The sequence below is a fragment of the Tupaia chinensis genome, unplaced genomic scaffold, assembly GCF_000334495.1.
Source record: "Tupaia chinensis unplaced genomic scaffold, TupChi_1.0 Scaffold000305_1, whole genome shotgun sequence".
Classification (NCBI taxonomy): domain Eukaryota; kingdom Metazoa; phylum Chordata; class Mammalia; order Scandentia; family Tupaiidae; genus Tupaia; species Tupaia belangeri.
The window spans coordinates 2469315-2489636 of record NW_006159795.1 but is presented as its reverse complement, the minus strand read 5'-3'; the positions used below and the strand labels follow the sequence as shown (position 1 = coordinate 2489636).

At 41.8% G+C, this 20322-nt stretch overlaps 1 protein-coding gene across 1 annotated transcript in view; it reads left to right on the top strand.

Annotated features, from left to right (window-relative positions):
* The window catches only part of PLCB4 (phospholipase C beta 4), a 472346-nt gene that overhangs the window by 327012 nt on the left and 125012 nt on the right, over positions 1-20322 (top strand). The window contains exons 7-8 of the mRNA XM_006150920.2: positions 11000-11079; positions 12781-12834. Of these exons, the coding sequence (XP_006150982.1) occupies positions 11000-11079; positions 12781-12834 (134 nt within the window). The remainder of the gene's footprint in view (positions 1-10999; positions 11080-12780; positions 12835-20322) is intronic.

The window sequence follows — 20322 nt, the reverse complement described above, 5'->3', positions numbered from 1 at the left end:
TTCACTGTGCTCTGAAGGTGATTCAAGAATCGGATGGTGGGCCAGCAGGTGGCCAGGATGTTAAGGCACTGGATCCTGCATTGCTTCAGTCCCAGATCTGGCAGCTTGAAAATCACACTAGACATGTGTATATGCATGCCCCAAATCCTGAGGGGAGATTGGAGAAGGGGTTGTGGCTTAGCCATCACCCCTATGGGCTAATTTCTCTCTTTCTCTCACTTCCTCTTTCTCTCCCTCCCTCTTCCTCCTCCTTCTTCTTCGCCTTCTCTCTCTCTCTTTCTCTCTCTCTCTCATGCATATGCCTTATAGCAAAAACCGAAAAAAAGAAAGAACGAAAAGAAAAATCAGATGACACTTTAAACTCCCTCATTTAACTGTCATTGACTTCATTATGTGGACAGAGAACAGCAGAAGCAAAATTTTTTATCACCTGAAGACATTCAGACTGTATCAAGAAAAAAAGGCCCAGTTGCCCTTTTTTTTATACTCTGTCAATTCTCTCTCTCTGTGTCTTTCTTTTTTTTCAGAGAGATTTTTGTTATAGAGTGGATGTGCTCGCCAGAGAGACAGAAAGCAAAAAAAATCACCCCTCAGTGGGGATGGCCACATCACAATCCCTTCTCCTCTTGGGATCTTGGGCATGTACACACACACACACGCACATGCACACACACACACACACACACCTAGCATGAGTTTTAAGCCACCAGGTCTGGAACTCTAATAGCAAGTCAACTACATGGGAGTCCAGTGATGTAACCATTATGTCATCTGCTGGTCCCAATTCTTCTCTCTTTAAAATACTTTTTTTTCCTTCCATCATAGAGACAGAGAATGGTGGGAAGAAGGGAAAAGTACCCTCAACAGAGTGTTGATACCACTGTCCACCTCAGTAGTAGCTATGCCAACCCAAGACCTTTCCCATGTGTATCCAGTTATGTTACCACTGCACCACAACCTGCCTACAATCAGTTCTTTCTTTTGAAAACTGAAAATTATTTTTGACTTTCCTTTTGCGATTACTCTTGGGGTTATCTCTGCTGGCTTTTTGGCAAAACTCCCATTGCTCACTGGTCACCAGTTTCAAAAGTAGTTTGCTCTTGGTCAGTATTACAGGCTCGTTAGTTGAACCTTCCATCCTGGGTTTATCTATTGGACTTACCTAGGATGGCAGTTTCCCTCTTTTATTAGGCATGGAATTTTTCTCTCTCTGTTATCTTATGCTCTTCTTGGGATAACACTTACAGTGAATTTCAGATTTCTTTTCCCAGTTTATTCTATCACCACTGTCCTAGTCTGCCTCTTTGCCCTCTGAACCCATAGGAATGCAGCAGTTCTAACACTGGCATTGGTGTCCTATGGGACTGACACTTGGTATGCTTAGGACTTCGACCTGCCTGGTAGAGCCAGGAGAAATTAGTTGACATGGAAGAGAGAGATTGTTTTATTTTTTCTTCTTAATATAATTTAGAAGTTGATCTGTGACCTTTAGATAAACATAGGTGGTTCTCCTACTTAATTTTAGGATAGTTTTAACATCCTAGATGAGAACACTTGAAAGATAAAATTTTCATGTTATTAACGTTCCTTCCCATGTCTCCAGCCTTTCCGCACTCCACCTGTACACCTGGGGTCTTAAAATTCATGGGCCACAGACCTGAGCCAAATGCCATGAGAACACCAGACTTTCTCCTCAGCCTTCAGTTACTTCTGCTGTGCTGCTGGCTGCAGCCTTGGCCCTCAGGCCTGATGATTGAACACTTGGTGACCTGAGTCAGGTTCTGATCACGTACCCCAATTCTAGGAAGTAGAATTCTGCTTTCCGCATCAAACTATCTAGTAGGTGTTCTCCCAAGAAGCTTGGACCTTCTAGACCAGGACTCTGTCAAGCACGAGGAGCTGTTCCTTCTAACAAGCTTTCTCAGGGGCATTTCTCTGCCCAATGGGATCCTGGGAGTCACCAGCTCCTGGATCTCCTGAGTCTATGAAACATCTCTTAATCACCCTCCCTTGGGCTGCCTGCATCACCACTCTCTCTAACTTTCTTTCAAATACTTTGGTGCATACAGAGTTGGATGTGTGTGAATTTGCATCTAAAACTGGAGAATGAGGGATTAAAATCTGAAATGCCCCAACTGGTAGTGCTCTTCCTCAGGGTGGTTAGTTAACAGTTGAAAAACGTGCCATAGGGCAGGTGCCACCATGCCCAACAGTTGAAAAACTTGAATAGGGGCCAGCAGGTAACATGGTGGTTAAGATGCTAGACTCCAACCTGGCCCTCCAGTTTGAATACTATACCTAGTAGTTTGAAACTCATGCCAGGCACATGTGCATGCATGCCCAGAGTCCTAGTAACTTCTCTCTTTCCTCCCCCCCACACCCCAGTGAAGGTGTGTACCCTATGGCAGAAACCTAAAAAAATAAAAAGGCATAAAAAGCAAAAACTTGAGTAAAAAGGTTAAAGGTTATTCATTATATATAAATTATTTCTTAGTAAAATAGATTAAAAACAAGACAAGCCTATGGCCACCTACGTATCTTCTATAATCTTTATCTTATTAGCACCAGGTGCACTGATACTAGCATACTGCAGTGATTGTTGCTTAGAGTCACTTGGAGAGCTTGTTAACTGCCCTCACTCAGAGTTACTGATTCTGCAGACTTGGGATATGTTTTGAGAATTGGCCTTTTTGATAAGCTGAAGAACAAGGGCTCGGGAACCAGCAGTTAGCGTAATGGCTATGTCGCTGGCCTCCCACGTAGTCGACTGCGGTTTGTGTCCTGGACCCGGTGGCTTAAAACTCACGCCGGGCGCGTGTGCGTGCGTGCCCAAGATCCCGAGAGGAGAATGGAGGAGAAGGGATTGCGGCGTGACCATCCCCCCTGGGGGGTGATTTCTCGCTTTCTGTCTCTATGTCTCTCTCTGTCTGTCTGGCGAGCGCACACGCCCTACAGTGAAAATCTCTCCAAAAAAACAAACAAACAAACAAAAGAACAAGGGCTCCACCTTGGAAAATTGTTGGCATACTGAAGAGTAGGATTACTTGCTCCTTGGTGGATGTCTTAGCAGTCTACAGGATGTACAGTTGCCTGGAAATAACGTACAAGCCCTGCTCCCCTTGCATGAACAGGGCACAGTGTGGAGCAAGCCCAGTATCCTACATGACATCTCTTGGAAGCTTGTTGGGAATGCAGACTCTCGGTGCAAATATTAGACCTACTGAGTCTAAATCTGTACTTTAACGAATGCCTCAGGTGATCCGAGTGCACGTTAAAGTTTGGGAAACACTTGCCTAAACCAAATTTAACTCCAATTATCTAGGTCACTGCCCCTCAAGTGTAGGTCTACATTAGAATTATCTACAGTGTTTAAAAAGTAGATTGATGGCTTGTGCACACTCCAGTTTTTAATCAGAATCTCTAAGGGTGGTACCCAGGCTTCCAACATGTCTTAAAAGCTTTCCAGGTGATGCTAATGTATAATAGATGCTAAGAACCATTAATATAGTCTCTAAGTGCTATCCACATAGTTTTCTTTCTTTCTTTTTTGGGGGGGGGATGTTTTTGCCATAGGGATGTGTGCTTATCAAAGAGAGACCGAGAGACAGAGACAGTGAGAGGGAAAGGGAGAAATCACCCCCAAGGTAGGATGGCCATGCCACCATCCCTTCTCCATTCTCCTCCTGAGATCTTGGACATGCGCACACACACTCCTGACATGATTTTCAAGCCACTGCGTTGGGATTCAAACTGCAGTTGGCCATGTGGAAGTCCAGCAACATAACCACTACACCATTTGCTGACCCCTACCCACATAGTTTTCTTTAACAATGTACTACCTGGAAATTTCTTCCCCTTTGACTGAACTCAAAGTTAAATACTGATAATGATAATCCTTATTAAAATAAATTATTTCACTCACCATGTTTTTATAGTGTAAGGAGTGTAAGGTGAGCCATTGACTAGATTTTGTGGTAGTCTAAAGCTCAAATGCCTTCTTAAAACTGAATTTCTATGTGATATAAAGATGTAGTTACTGCAATGAACAGTATTCATCTAGAGATTCATGAAATGGTGCAATTTTCCATTCTAAATACTTTATAAAGAATCTTGTCTTAAACAAGATTAGACCCTATGGAAATCCTACTTGAAAAGTTTTATAGTTTATTCCAAGGGAATGGAAATGGATCTTACTTCCCTTATTGAATGTCATTTAGTCTCACCAGAACTCATAATGCAGAGGAGTCAAAAGTAGTATTTAAAATTAAATAAAAATCTGACTTAAGTTATTGGAACAAATAAAAATTAATCGATAGAGCGATTAGGCACCTTGAGAATTTAACCAGTTGAAATATGCCCTGATATTTTTAAAATTCTCATTTATTGTTAAAAAATAAAATAAAATAAAATTCTGTATAGATCAAGATTTATGGACTGTGTGTATCAAGAACTTTCTAGGTTTCAATATTTCAGACAGTTCTGTTTGCTGATGGTTCACACAGCTCAAGCCTAGGAAAGATGAAAGTCACCACCTAATCTGGGACTTCCTAGCCTTCAGAACTGTATAACTTTCTGTTTATTATAAACTCCCAGCTCATGATATTTTGTCATAACAACTCAAACAGACTAAGACAGAAACCAAGCCCAGATCTTGTTAGGTGGGCTTTGGAAGGAGACCTCCAAGTTGGAATGGGCTGCTCTTTTAGATCTTGCTTTCCAGTTTCTAATGTGCTCACGAGGTACCTGGTGCTTTTTTTAAGTGCAGGTTTTGAGTCAGTGGGTCTGGATGAGACCTAAAATTGCCTTTCTAGCAAGCTTCCTGGCAATGTTAATGCTGTGATTCTAGGAGCCACCCCTTTGAATTGAATGGATTTAGAACAAGTGCTTCATAAACTATGAGTCTGCAAAAGAATCACTTGAGGAACTTATTAAAACACAGTTCCTTGTTCCCCATCCCTATATGGGGCCTGACCCTAGATTATTCTAAAATCCTTGGAATGTTTTTGTTTGTTTGTTTATTTGTTCTTTGTCAGAGGCTATGTACATAAGAGATAGAGAAAGCACCTCCCAACAGAGTCTAGTCATGCCACAGTTCTTTTTCCTCCATTTCTCTATCCTTTCAGGATCATGGGTATGCATACATGTGCCCAGAATATTTTTTAAGCCACTGGGGCTGGGATTTGAATCGTGGTCAGTAATGTGAGATATGGCTCCTTATGCATAACATGTAGCTGTTGTACTATAGGTCTGGCCCCGTTTTCCTAAAGGTCTGGACTGCATTTTTAAGGAGGACTCTAAATAACTATTTTAAAGTTTATTTTCTTCAATAATCTTTATCTCTTATTAGGACCAGATGCTCTGATACCAGTATGCTGCAGTGATGTTGAATTAGAGTCATCTGGAGGTTACTGAGCCCCACCCCCAGAGTTATTGATTCTGCAGGTTTTGGATAAGTTTCCTCTTATTGAAGAGAGAGACAGAGAGTGAGGAGCACCTCCGATAGAGTCTTTACATCATGGTTCACTCCCAGCCTCAACCAACCCAGACCATGGGTCCCACACACACTTGCTCGACATACACAGGAAGGCCTCAGGATGTGAAGCCAAGACCTTCCCATTTGGTTCCATTCAGCATTGCAGAGCATCGTGCTACCACTGCACTACCAGCTGGCCCTCTAGTTAACTTCCGAGCAGACTTACTCAAAACACCTTCACACCAGTAACTGAGTCTTTGAAAACAGTCCAAATACCAAACGATTAGATTAGAGAGGCTCTGAGTCAATCCTTAGGAGAAAATTCCATAGCAAACTTGGAGAGTACCACAGGGCTTCTCTTCTTTTTTGCTTTGACAATATGCTCCTTGCCTAAAGCCTAAAAAGAATGCTCCTGGAACTGAATCTAGAGGTAATATTGAAGTGAAGGAACAGACCTCTGCTTCTGGTAGTGCCAAATGAATCATAACCAGACTAGTTACTTTAAGATGACAAACCCATCTGTGCATAGAAAAAAAAATTAAAAGGACAAAAGGACAAATAACACAATGTTACTGGTGGCTGTCTGCTCATGTGAGTAATGAAACTGGGGTAAAGTTTTTCTGTATACTTCTTTGGTTTACATTTTCCCGCAAAGGATACTTAAATATTATTAATACTTTCATGACCTGGAAAAAAATTAAACTGACCTGTTTTTTAAAGGGAAAAAAGGAAGGACATATATTCAATATAAGTTCATGTATTTTCTGGTTGGTTTTGTTCCATGTATCTCATGTAGCTACATTTTCCCCCCATGGAAAGGGGATTATTTTATCTGTGACAGTTATGGTGTTCTGGGGAAAGGAGATAGTTAAGGGTGAGGCTGAAAATGTTTGCCTGGAAGCTGAAAGCTGGTCAGTGCCTGCCTGGTGAAAATAAGTTTAAGAAGTCCAGTGGACAGTTCCCAGGAGAAAATTAGACGCAGCTCCTCTTCCTCTCACTCCCCAAAATGATCCATCAGAAACCCTCAGGAGCCCCTTGAAGAGTTTTTTGTTTGTTTATTTGTTTTTTACTTATTCCCCTCTTAGAAGGGCTGAACTAAGCTTTAAGTTAATTTATTAAAAGTTGGGAAAGATTAAAAAATGAGAGAATAACAATTATAACCTGCTGGGGCTGGGAGGAAACCATACTGATCTGGAGATGAGAATCGACTACCTCCTGGTGTATGGTTCCTGCACCGGCCTTGTGCATCCATCCAGGATGATGAGAGCAGAAAGAACACCCATTTGGTGGGAATTATCTCATGAACACATGGCCATTGAGCTGATATGTGCTCAGGGCTAGAAGATGTGCCTCGTAGAGGGGGAATTGTGTAGATTCCCCTACAAGCGTATTTTCAACAACTGAAACATACTTGGGGGTACTGATGGAACATACATGTTATGGAGAATCTACACATGAATTTCAAAAATATTTGTACCAAAATAAACTCACGTTTCAATTCCATTTTTCTAGCAAACTTTTTGAAGTCCCCTTCTATGCAAATCAAAGTTTTTTCCTGCTGTTATTTGGAAATGGTAATAGAAGTTGATAGGCATCTAGTTCATGCCTGGTAAAACTTTTCAAGGAAAGTCTAGGACTCTACTGACACCTGCTGGCATGTCATCTCTGTTATGTTAACAACAAAACAAGACAGAAGCATTAACATTTTTTCTGCAGTCCTTTGACCTTGTTATGCTAAATGTACTATACCAAATGATAATAGAAGCGAGGGAGAGGTCTGAAGGGGCCTTTTCCACATCCTGGAGGAAGAATGTGGGTGACTTAGACATTGGGTAACAATATTTACTTGTGAAGGGCTGACCACAGAATTCTTTGGCCTCTGCCCTGTGCCAGCTGCTCTCTGACCTTGGGCAAGACCCTTGACCTCACTTTAATCTTCACAAGAAGCAACAACAGCCTCCCTACCAGTGCCCTTTGGGGCTTGTGAGGATTCCTGTGGCATGTCCTGCTAATTGAAGCATGGGTCCTGTCACTGGAGCTAGGGCCTTAGAGGACTCTCTTGATGACCTTTTCATCATAATAAACAAGATTCCTCCCCAGTCAGTGTTGTGTTGCCAAAAGATGGATGAAAGTTATTTAAGTATCCCCAAAGACCCCCTTCTTTGTAATTCACTTCCAGAAACAACTACATAAGAATGATCAGGAAAAGCCAATGAACCACGTCAAAAATTGTCTACTTTTTTGCCTTAGGAAATTATGGGCCTTGTCTTGGAACATGTTCAGGTTGAGAAAAATGCTTCTCAGTTAATGCCAACTAAATTATTTGTGCTTTTTCTGTCTGCTCTTGGGAAACGCTGTGTGGGCCTGTGGTGTGCTGGGCCAGTAACAGGATATTTGATAGTCCTCAGAGAGTTATAATCCTTATTTAGCCTGACAGGACTGATGATGAAAAACAATTCAGGCACTTCTTTTATGCTTTCATTTCTTCCTCTATCCTAACTTCGCTGTCATGCTTGGGGAAGCTTTCGATCATATTTACAGTTCTCAGAATATAGCCTTTCTTAGTTGTAAAAGGAAATTTACCTCTTACAGCATCTAAGTCTTTCCTCAGAAAGCTGTTAGCTATAATCAGAGCACAGAAAGGAAGTAAAATTTCAGTTAGATTCACAGCCACTAGGATGGCTACCATCCAGAAAATAAAACAAAGCAAAACAAAAGAGAAAGTAGCAGGTGTTAGGGAAGATATGGAAAAACTGGAATACTTGTGCACTGCTAGTTAGAATGTAAACTGGCACAGCTACCATGGAAAGTGGTATAGTGGTTCCTTAAAAAGTAAAAAATAGAATTACCATAGGATGCAATTCCACTTCACAGTAGTTATCCAAAAGAATGGGAAATAGGAACTCAAGAGATAATTGTATGCCAGTGTTCATGGTAGCAATAATCACAATAGCCAAGGAGTGGGAGCAACCCAGGTATCTATCAACAAATGAAAGAATAAGCAAAATGTAATATTACATACAACTAAATAATATTCAATCTTTAAGAGGAGGGAAATTCTGACACATGTTCCACCGTGAATGAACCTTGAGAGCATTATACTACGAGAAACGCAGTCATAAAAGGATAATACTACGTATCTCTGCTTAGTTGAGGCATCTAGAGTAGTCACAATCAGTAACAGAAAGTAAAATGGTGGTTACCAAAGGCTGAGGGGAAGGGGGAAGGGGAGTTATTGTTTAATGGATACAGTCTTAGTTTTGCCAGATAAAAAGCATTCTGGATATGGATTATGGTGATGGTTATACAGTTTGAACATACTCTTCACTTAAAAATCGTTGAGATGGGGGCCAGCAGGTGGCATGGTAGTTAAGATGCTGGAATCCCACACGGTCAGTTGTACTTTGAGTTCCAGCCCCGGAAGCTTGAAAATCACACTGGATGTATGTGTTTGTGTACCCACAATTTCAAGAGCAGACTAGAGAAGGGATTGTATTGTGGTCATCCCTCCTGGGGGAAGGGAGAAAGTGATTTCTCTTTCTCTTTCTCTCTCTCTCTCATAAGCACAAAATGCCTTTTGTGGCCAAAAATAATATTTAAAAAAAATTTTTTAATGGTTAAGACAGCAAGTTTTATTGGGTTGTTGAGAAAGTCATGACATTTTTCTATGCAAAAATATGTCATGATTTTCTAGACAGCCTAATATGTTGGGTGTGCTTTATCACAGTTAAAATGTAAAGAAATGTTAAATAGCAAAATGGGAACCAGCAGTTAGTGTAATGGCTATGTCGCTGGACTCCCACGTAGTCGACCGCGGTTCGCTTCCGGACCTGGTGGCTTAAAACTCATGCCGGGCGCGTGTGTGTGCGTGCCCAAGATCCCGAGAGGAGAATGGAGGAGAAGGGATTGCAGCATGACCATCCCCTCTGGGGGGTGATTTCTCGCTTTCTGTCTCTATGTCTCTCTCTGTCTGTCTGGCGAGCGCATGCGCCCTATAGCGAAAACCTCTCCAAAAAAAAAAGAGAAATGTTAAATAGCAAAATCAAAAAATAGAATACTCTGTTAGAACTCAGTCATCACCTTCAGCTTTTATAGGGACGGAATGGCTTGACACTATCAAACCTGGTCACTGTATGTTGTACAGTCCAATAGAACCTGAAAGACGGGGATGTCCTTTATCTGCACTGCCAGTGGGGGAGCCATCAGCCCATGTTGGCTTTTGAGCACTTACAGTGTGACCAGTGCAACCAAATTTTATAATTATTTTATTTAAATTTATATAGTCATGTGCGATAGTGGTTACTGTACTGGGCAACATAGAAAGGTTTACATCTGGGGACCAGCTGTTAGCATAATGGCTATGTCGCTCGACTCCCTTGCAGTCGACCGCAGTTCCCATCTCGGACCCGGTGGCTTAAAACTCAAGCCGGGCGCGTGTGCATGAGTGCCCAGGATCCCAAGAGGAGAATGGAGGAGAAGGCATTGCGGCGTGACCATCCCCCCTGGGGGGTGATTTCTCGCTTTCTGTCTCTATGTCTCTCTCTGTCTGTCTGGCGAGCGCATGCGCCCTATAGCGAAAACCTCTCCAAAAAGAAAAAAAAAAAGGTTTACATCTGGATTACTATCTATTCCTAAATATTGTCCCTTCCCCAGTCTTGAGCATAAACCTAAGAAGTCAGGCTATAAACCTAAGGGGAGGAATTAGCTTCTGCATGGACCACAGTTCTGTTTAGCCCATGGCGTCAGTTTGCTACAAAGCATTCCACCTAAGTTGTGATCTTCTATAGGATTTATTGGCATCAGTTTTTGGAACCAGGGGCAGGGCTGGCGTTAATTAATGGACTAACCTTTCCAGTAAAATGCCCTTTTAAAGCTCCAAATTCCTTCACTGCCATGCACGATCTTCTTCACTTTTCCTTGTTAATCCATGGAGTGATGGTATGAACTACAACTGAGGTCCAAGTCCTTTTACAGGAACTATGTGAGCACACAGCTATTTGCTCAGGGTACCCTGGCCATCAGAAAAGTCTTACTTTTTAAGGCTTAGCTGGAAAACACAGACAGGTAAGGTATGTAACAAACTTAGACTGAAATAGAATCTCACAGTAAAATTGATAAACCCTTCTGCAATCATCCTCTAAATGAGAACAGCTACATATGTCATCATGTATTGTATGAGGTTGCTTAGAAATAGCTAAGATTGCAGCAACTGGAACAGGACTTCTATTTAAACAGACTGCAAATAAATAGCTTACCAAGTCAATCAGTGGGCAGCATTCTTTTGTGGCAACCTAGTGTTTAATGACACTATAGATGCCACATTTATCTTCATGGAAAGAATGAAAGCTGGTTATTAAAGAATAAAATATGAGCATAGAAAATGTAGATGGTAGGGCAGCAGGAAAAGGAGAAAAGAAGAGTTTATATTTTTATTATACAAAATGGATACAGGCTATCTAATAGAAGCCACCATATTTGGCTCCAGCTGATCTGCTCACCAAGAACATTTTTTCCTTCCTCTTTCAGCAATGGGTAGAAGGCCTGAGAGCAATCATACACAACTTCAGGGCCAACAACGTCAGTCCAATGACATGCCTCAAGAAACAGTGAGTTTTGTTTGTATCACCTTTTATTCTTGGCAGTTATCAGGCAAATGGTGAAACTAGGAGATGAAAGCTAAGAATGTGATCAGGAAAATTCTTGTTTGTCTTTCCCTCCATGCTTTTGACTTTAGAGAAGGAGCTGACCAGCACACACCTGAACTTTGTATACTACCTGGCAGGGCATGCAAGGTGAACCAACAGCCAGTGGGAAAGTAGTTGATGACCAGAAGTTGCTGGAACCCAGTATCCTCTGGAAAGTGGGCACTGGCTCTTGTGTCTGAGAAATGGGGATTGTGATCAAGAGAAGCAATAGTAAAACTTTCATTGCTGGGGTGAAAATGGAAGCACTGTCCCTAGGTATAATGCTCCTTGTTTAGAAAGCAATCAGGATCCAAAGGTACATAGAGGATTCAGTCAAGGACCCAAAGGTTCTGAGTTTCTTTCTAAAATTCAGCAAGCAATCCAGAAATCTGGCCTTCTCCCAGCTCATCGAATCCCAAACCCAGGTAGATGGCAACCCTGCTTTAGTTAACCTTTCAAGGTGACACCAAAGTTATCAAGTAGAATTCCTAGTCGAAGTCCAAATCCTAGCCAAGTTCCAGCCTGTTCGAGAAACAGTGATCTATGAAAGTATGGGGCTACCTGCCTTCCCAGGGCCATTGGCAGGCAGTAGTGAAGTGCTGAAGGGAATTCCTCAGAGAAATTGAGGGGATGCACCTATATCCCATCCATGTGAGGGGACTCATTGAATGTGACTCATTGTTCCTGCTTGGCAGTGGGTCAAAAGATCAGTTCCTCAGGTACTATTGTTTCATTCCTGGTCACTATGGCATTATGAGAATGGGCAATAGCTTGTGAATCCCAGCTTCACCCCATAAGACCTCGTGCCTCAGTGTCCTCATCTGTGAATCGAAATTATCATGCAGATGAAATTAGAAAGCACTGGGCCCAAGTCCTTCTGATAGAACCCCCAACTCCACCCCCACCCCATCCCACCAAAAAAAGAAATTGGGAAGCACCTAGCCCCATTCTTAGCTAGGATTCTAAGTATCTTCTTTTTTTTTAGTAATTTTATTCTTACCACAGGGTGTGTGTTCTCATTAGAAAGAGATAGAGAGAGAGAGAGACAGTAAGAGGGAAAGTGAGAAATAACTCCCAGGGAGGAGCGCCACACTGCATTCCCTTCTCTTCCACTCTCCTCCTGGCACCCTGTATAATTTTCAATCCACAAGATCTGGGACCCGAACCATGGCTGGCCTTGTGGGAGTCCAATGCCTTAACTACCACACCACCTGCCAGCCACTGGGTATCTTAATTCTTATGATATCCCTCCCATTTTCTGTCCATACTCTTAGAAAAAGGAAGTTATTCCATCTTGAATATTCTTGTTTGTTAAGCAGCTGCTTCTCCTTTCTCTCTGCAGTCACTGTGGCATGTTTTCTTAAAGAGAAGCCCAGTAACTGGTTGATTTTTTTTTAAGTTTATTTCTTTTGATTTTTTTTTAGAGAGAGAAAGAGATGGATAGGTGCCCACCAGAGTCTTGTCAGGCTGCAGGCTGCAGGCTGCAGTCTGCCACCTCCCACCATTCTGATTTTCAGAATAAATGTTCTTCATTTGAATGAACTTTCTTTTAAAGTTCTTAACTAAATAGAAACTGTTCCTTCTAAGAAATATTAAAACAATGTTATCATTGTTGTTTTCCAGCTGGATGAAATTGGCATTTATGACCAACACAAATGGTAAAATTCCAGTTAGAAGGTAAGTCAGTCCTTTTGGTCTGCTATTCATACCCTGGTTCAGCCCTCATGATACCAAACCAAGGAGAACACCTTTAATAAGTATATTTATGGTAATTGCCTTAAAGATATTTCTGGAAGCTTAGTTTGAATTACTTTGTCAAATGTTGTATTCATTTTATAAAGAATCACTTATGGAAATAATGCTGCATTTTTCCTCAGAATGGGGGGTGTTAATTCTGCTTTGATAAAAGAGATCAGAAAATGTAGCATTATTTCATCTTCAGATGAGTGGGCTTTTAAGCAACCATTTATCCAAATTTAAGTTTCTTTGAGGATTCTTCATGGAAAATGCATACTATGAAAAAAATTATTCATGGATGTCAAAATAATTTTGTGCCAAAATAAAATCATAGTTTAATTTTGTTTTTCTGCCTGTTCAAGAGAGAGAGAGAGACACACACACACACAGAGAAAGGGCAAGTGAGAAAGCACCCCCCAGGGGTAATGATCATACCATAATTGCTATGCCTCCATTCTACTCTTAGGATTTTGAGCACACACACACACATGTGCACACAAGCACCTGGCGTGTTTATCAAGCCCCCAGGTCTAGGACTTAAACTGTGTAAACAGCCACATAGAAGAATCCCAACTTTCCAAAGTCCTCTCTATTGTGTCCCTACCATGGAAGCCTCTAGGCCGTGTCTTGGCAGATACACTGCCTCTACACAGTGCATTCTTCTTCGGGGCTTTGCTGCATCTTCATTGGTTATTTGCTGCTCACTCGCTTGGTGTGCTGTAATTGATTCTTCAGAGTCTTCAAGGGTCATCCTGTCCTCTCTTACCCTGCCAGAGGTTAACAGTGACAGAGTTTAAAAAAAAAGAAGGGGCAGTAAGGCTTAGGTAGACTCAAGAATGAAGAGAGCACAAACCGGGTATCTTCTTCTCACACGTTCTTTCGTGCCCTGTGAATTCTCTCATGCATTCATCTTTTTCTGTTTCTCACTTCTTTTAATGTGCAACAGTTTGCTAATTTCGACTGGGTACAGTTGAAATTCTTGCCGTGGTAGTGATGAGAATTCTCTATGGAATTCTCCAGGATCTTTTTCTTGGTGTCTGGTAAGCATTCATGGAAATTCCAGAAGCTGGCCTGGGCTCCATTGCATCTGTAGTCTACAGAGAGCCAAGAGTATATTTAGATTCCTGAAACAAAGCCCACAATTTGAATCACACTTGGGTTCCCCAGATATCAACCCGCTTTTCTAGGATTCTTCAAACTCAGTATCATTGTGACGTCTTTTCTGGACATCACTTCAACAAAGAAGTAAACCAATAAACAAAGCCCAGAACTGCTTGGTAGAATCCTGTCTAGAAACACCTGTTTTTCAGAGAGGAGGCAATAGGTCAGGTGCTTAGCATTTGAGCAATATCCTGCTGGCCACCAGTGGTCACTTTGAATTCCTTTTTGTCCCCCTTCCTGCTCAATGAGTACATTCTGCCCTGCAGCTTCAGTTCTGCATGCCAGAGCGCAGATCTCCATACCCTTTTGTATCACTCTTTGCATTGAACAGAATTGCCCTAGAAGTCATCATTTTTCTTATTCCATGTGTTACAATGATCATGAACTAAAGTATCCCTGTAATGTGACTGAAATAGTGTACAAGCAGTTTTCAAAAAGTTTGTGGAAAATGTATATTACAAAAGTAATTTTGCATGGATCTCAGAATGTTTTGTACCAAAATAAACTTGTGCTTTTAATTCTATTTTTCTATAAACATTTTTTTAATTGCCACAAGACATGTGTGCACCCCAGAAAAGAGAAGGAGAGAAACGAAGAGAGGGAGAAAGCACTACCTCCTCCAATAGGGAACGGTCATGCTGCATTTCTTTATTTCTCTATCCTGTCAGGATTTGGGGTGTGCACGAACATGCACCCAGCATGTTTTGCAAGTCAGCAAAACTAGGATTTGAACTGCAGTCAGCCATGAGGAATCTGGCTTCCTTAGACCACTCGATTATGGGGCTTAATGTTATTACAAAACATTAAGCATAGATATCTCAAAAAAGACATTGAGCAGTCTTCTTTTTATTTAATCTTTTGTTCAGGAATTACCAGGTCACAGACCTCATACATTTGTTGCAGTCATTACAAGTCTCTATGTAGGATTCTATTCTTTGCTTTTATTTAATAACCTGTTAATTCATCAATATAACATTTATTTCAGAAGTTAAAAAAAAAAAGGCCCTCTTGTGCCAGCAGGTGGAGTAGTGGTTAAGGTGTTGGACTCCCACATGGCTGACCATGGTTCATGTCCTGGACCCAGCATCTTGAAACTCATGCCAAGTGCATTTCCATGTATGCCCAAAATCCCAAGAGGAGACTGGAGAAGAAGGGATTGCAGCTTGGGCCTTCCCCCCAGGGGGTGATTTCTCACTTTCTCTCTGTCTTTCTGTCTCTCTCTCTGTGTCTTGGGTGACCACATGTGCCCTATAGCAAAAAAATCTCTGTACCAAAAAAGAAGAGAAAGAAGAAGGAGGAGGAGGAGGAAAAGGAAGGGGAGGTAGGGGAAGAGGAGGGAGAGGTGGGGGAAGAGGAGGAAGAGGAGAAGGGGATGAAGGAGGAGGAGAAGAAGGGGAGAGAGGAGGAAGGTGAGAGGGAGGAGGGGGAAGAGGAGGGGGAAGAAGAAGGCCCTCAGCATTCTAGACTGATGTTTGCTGGCAAAGACATTTTACACTGATTCCATTCTATTTTATTTAAAACTCTATGCTCAATTGAGCAAAAGCAGGACAATTATTTTAATCTATTCCAGCATCTTTATAGCTATTGCTAAATGTGTCTACATAACGTCTTTTTATTTAGAATTAGGATTGAAGTAAGAAGTCTAAACTTTAGAAAGCACCGACAACAGTGAGAATAGCAGTGTAAGTTTGGTCTGTTTTCAAATGCCTTACGGTCCTGCTTTTTCTTCCAAGATAAGATTCAGGAAATGGACAAAGTAGAAAGTCATAGATTGTGATCAAAGCACTTCTAACTGACAGTTCTGTTTCATTTGTATGTATCCTGTTAATCAAGCCACTGCCAAGACTTTTCTGATTCTAATGATCGTTATCGTGCATGTTTACATATGAAATTATTACCACCTTTTTTTATAAAAATAGCCTAGATATTTTGGCATTTTCTTTAAGAGTCTTTGGCATGGACTTTTTAGTGCTTGCCAGTGTTAACAGGTGTTTGACACAAGACATCTGTGATTTGGGGGCAGTTTGTTAGAGTTGATGGGGAATTGATATCAAGCCAAAAGAAAACAAATAAAGGTGAATAACACTTCTGAAGGATGAGCTGCCAAGGGTTATGTGGAAAGTGTTGTCTTGAATGTTTCAGTGGAGACGAAGAGTAAACACTTTTAAAAAGTCATTTCATCACTATCATTCTGGAGTTTTTAAAATGGAAACTATTAGTATAGTGTGCATGATATTGAAAGGGACATGGCCTCATAGTCCTTGCATTGCTTGGGAATGGCTTCTCTCTTTTGCATTAAACCCAACTTTCATGTCCAGGAGATTACAGAAATGGCAAACAAAAGTCTTACTCCTCATCTTCCTCTGCCTTTTTCTATGTACATTGTCATACAATTTGCCTTTCCCTCAGTCTTACAGACTCACACACAGTTTACTCTCCCACTCAGATCAAAAGTAACTCTTTTCTTTGGTCAACTCCTAGTCCCTGAAACCTGGAGAGTGAATCAATGGCTCGAAAGTTGGGAAATGCATAGCTAGACAATAGTTGCAGGTGCTGGCCAGAGGAGATCCTGAAGGAGGTAGTTGTATTAAAGAAGACTGAGAGCCTCAGGCATGATCCCAGCTGCTGTGGAATCCATCTGTGAAGGCTTAATGGCCTATGGGGAGGGTATGACCTTCTGAACAGTAGCCCCATGCCTTGAAGTCAAGAGTCTCTGTGACTGTTTCAGAAGATGTAATTAACATCGTTGGATAGATTGCACACAATCCAAGAGTGAGACTCTTAGTTTCCAGGGTTGTTTCTGTCGTAGTCACCTGCAAGGTAACCTCGGGTACAGAACTAGGACTCCAGTAGGACTAGAAACCACTTAAGGCTCTTGCTTTTGTAGCATTTGTTTTGGGGAAGGAATGCCAGTTTATTTTGATTGAACAGAAACTCATTGAGTACCTGTTAACGATGAAACACTAAGCTGAGTTTGGTGGGCATAAGGCTATGTATGAGGGGACTTTAAAAAGTTTGTACAAAAACAAATTCAAATACAAGTTTATTTTGGTGCAGACATTTTTTTGAGGACCAGCAGGTGATGTGGAGAATAAGGCACTGGATTCCACATGGCCGATAGCACAGCTGGAGCCCTGGACCCAATGGCTTGAAAATCACTCTTGGTGCATGTGGGTGCATGCCAAAAATCCCAAGAGAAGAGTGGAGGAGAAGGGATTGCAGCATCCCCCAGGGGTGACTTTTCACTTTCTCTCTCTCTCTCTCTCCCTGGTGAGCACAGGTACCCTATTGCAAAACTAAGAAAAAAAATTGTTTTGAAATCCATGGATAATTTTTCCACAATATACATTTCCCATGAACTTTATGAAGACTCTGCTTATAAAGAGATGAATACATCATGGTCACTTTATGAATGCCCTATATTTCCATGAAACGCCCCCATGCTGTTGTATAAAATGCCCCAGCCTGTGGTAAAGCTTTTCTCCACATCCTGGTTAAATGGCATCCTCTGGACATTCAGAGAATTCACTTAAATCTGCAACCCTGAGCTAGTCCATGTTAGGGCCCAAGAATGACTCTGAAGATGACTGGAATAGCAGAAGTAAAGACCTCCCTTCTCTTCTCCCCCATACCACCACCACCCCCAGGGAAATGGTCTTTTGACTTTGCTGCTCTTATAGAGTGGAGGAGAAGGGATTGCAGCATCCCCCAGGGGTGACTTTTCACTTTCTCTCTCTCTCTCTCTCCCTGGTGAGCACAGGTACCCTATTGCAAAACTAAGAAAAAAAATTGTTTTGAAATCCATGGATAATTTTTCCACAATATACATTTCCCATGAACTTTATGAAGACTCTGCTTATAAAGAGATGAATACATCATGGTCACTTTATGAATGCCCTATATTTCCATGAAACGCCCCCATGCTGTTGTATAAAATGCCCCAGCCTGTGGTAAAGCTTTTCTCCACATCCTGGTTAAATGGCATCCTCTGGACATTCAGAGAATTCACTTAAATCTGCAACCCTGAGCTAGTCCATGTTAGGGCCCAAGAATGACTCTGAAGATGACTGGAATAGCAGAAGTAAAGACCTCCCTTCTCTTCTCCCCCATACCACCACCACCCCCAGGGAAATGGTCTTTTGACTTTGCTGCTCTTATTTTGTATTCTGAGTTTGGTCTCTTAGATGAGGTAAGCAAATCTATGGTGAGATTGTCTAACCCAAACCCCTCATGAAATGGTAGGCCGAAAAAACGAGCCCATCTTCTCTTCCAGAGACATTCTTGTTTCTTGGCACCTGGTCAAACCCCAAACAAAAATTGCCTTTTTATTTGGGGGGGGGGGGCAGTGCATGAACTTACTAGAGAGAAAGTGAGGAAGTACTCCCTTCCCAGGGAGGATGGCCACACTGCAATTCCTTTTCCTCCATTCTTTCCTCATGACTTCGGGCACACATACTCATGTGCACATGTGTGTGCCTGGCATGTTTCTCAAGCCACCATGTCCAGGACTGCAACTGAGTCAGCCAAGTGGGATCCAGCTGCCCCAACCACTGCACCACCCATTGGCCAAAACTTTGATTCCTACCCTCTCCCCTTTCCACTGGCATCCGGGTTCTATTTCACTAGAAGGGCTTATCTCTCATGTGGATTAGTTTTCATCTCATTATACCAGCTTTGTCCAAACCTAACAAATCGTCAAGTTATCAAATTAGCTGGGATACCCCCGAGATTGCTATGCTAAGATTTTCCTCCTGATTACAGGTGTCAGGTTCTGCCAGCATCTATAATTCTTACACTATTAACATGTACTTTGTTTTTTTTGGGGGGGGAGATGCTACTTTACCCTAAATTAAAAAGGCTAGATTGCATCTCACTCCAATTAAATGTATAAAAATTACATGAAATCAACCAGTTTAGCTGATACCTGTTTCATTCCTCCCAACCTAGTTGGAGTCACTTCAAAAGTAGCAGTAAGGAGAGTTTCCACAAGGGAGTGCCCAAAACCAGCCCACCATGGGGCAGGTTGAGATTCCTAAGAAAGATGCACCAGCTGGTCGGCCCTAAAAGCATTTGTTAAGGAACTTGCATAGAGGACTGTGGTATACTTGCATCAGACAACAAGAAAAGATATTCCACTTAGGTGTGTCTCTGCCATGACTGTAGATTGTTAAAAGATAATTTTTAGGCTGCTTTATATTTGAATACAACTGTCTCAAGCACTCTTAAAAATGGATATCTTGAGGTATTCTTGGACCTAGAAGGAAACCGTAAAGCCTTGAATGAACACATCGTAATCCCTCCACCTAAACTCCTTCTCCCAGTCTATTTTGGGAAGTCATTCTCTTCCAGTTGAAGTGGTGCTTTCTCCCACTCTTCAAGGCTAACTGGCTGTCAGCGCTTACATTGAGAGCTTGCCTTTCGCTAAATGTGAATGGCGGGTTGTAGGAGACAGTTGGGCATGAGACGCTGTTAAAAATCCTCTGATGATCACAGGGAAGACATTCCAAAGCCAGGCTTCACAGATATAAGTAGGCTCCACATTTAAGTCTAGGCTGGTCTTCTGCTTGAGAGTTTAAATGATCAGGGAGTGAATGAAGTCTCCTGTGGTGGCTAAGATGTGGCTCACAGCCAAGTGTGGGGTTCCAGGGTACCACGTCTGCTCCTCTCCAACTTTCAGTCTGTTGTTAACATAGTTCTAACTGGGAGTCTCTTTTCTACTTTTATCAACACTAGGAACTCTACCTTATTTCCTGTTTATTTGAGCATCTTTAAGGTATTATTCATTTGGCGAATCTTGATGCTCCATTTTGTACATAAAAGGCTATCAAAAATATCTTCTTTTTTGATAAGTTATCAAAAGGTAGCCCCATGGCCTAGTGGTTAAAGGAGCTGGATCCAGCATGGCCAACCATATGGTTCAAGTCCAGGTCTGATGGCTTGAGAAACACTCTGGGTGCATGTGCATGCTGCCCAAAGTCCTGACAGGATAGAGAAGTGGAAAAGAAGAGATTACAACACAACCATGATCCATTGAAGGTGTTTTCTCCCTTTCCCTTTCCCTCTCTCTTCCACTTCCTCTCTCTCTCTCTCCCTCTCTCTCTCTCTCTCTTTCCATCTCCTAGTCTTTCTCTGGTGGGTGCATATGACCTCTAGCAATTTTTTCTTTTTTTTTTTTTTAATATGGGGCCAGCAGATGGTGTAGTGGTTAAGGCATTAGACTTCCACATGGTCAGCTGTGGTTCAAGTCACAGACCTGGTGACTTGAAA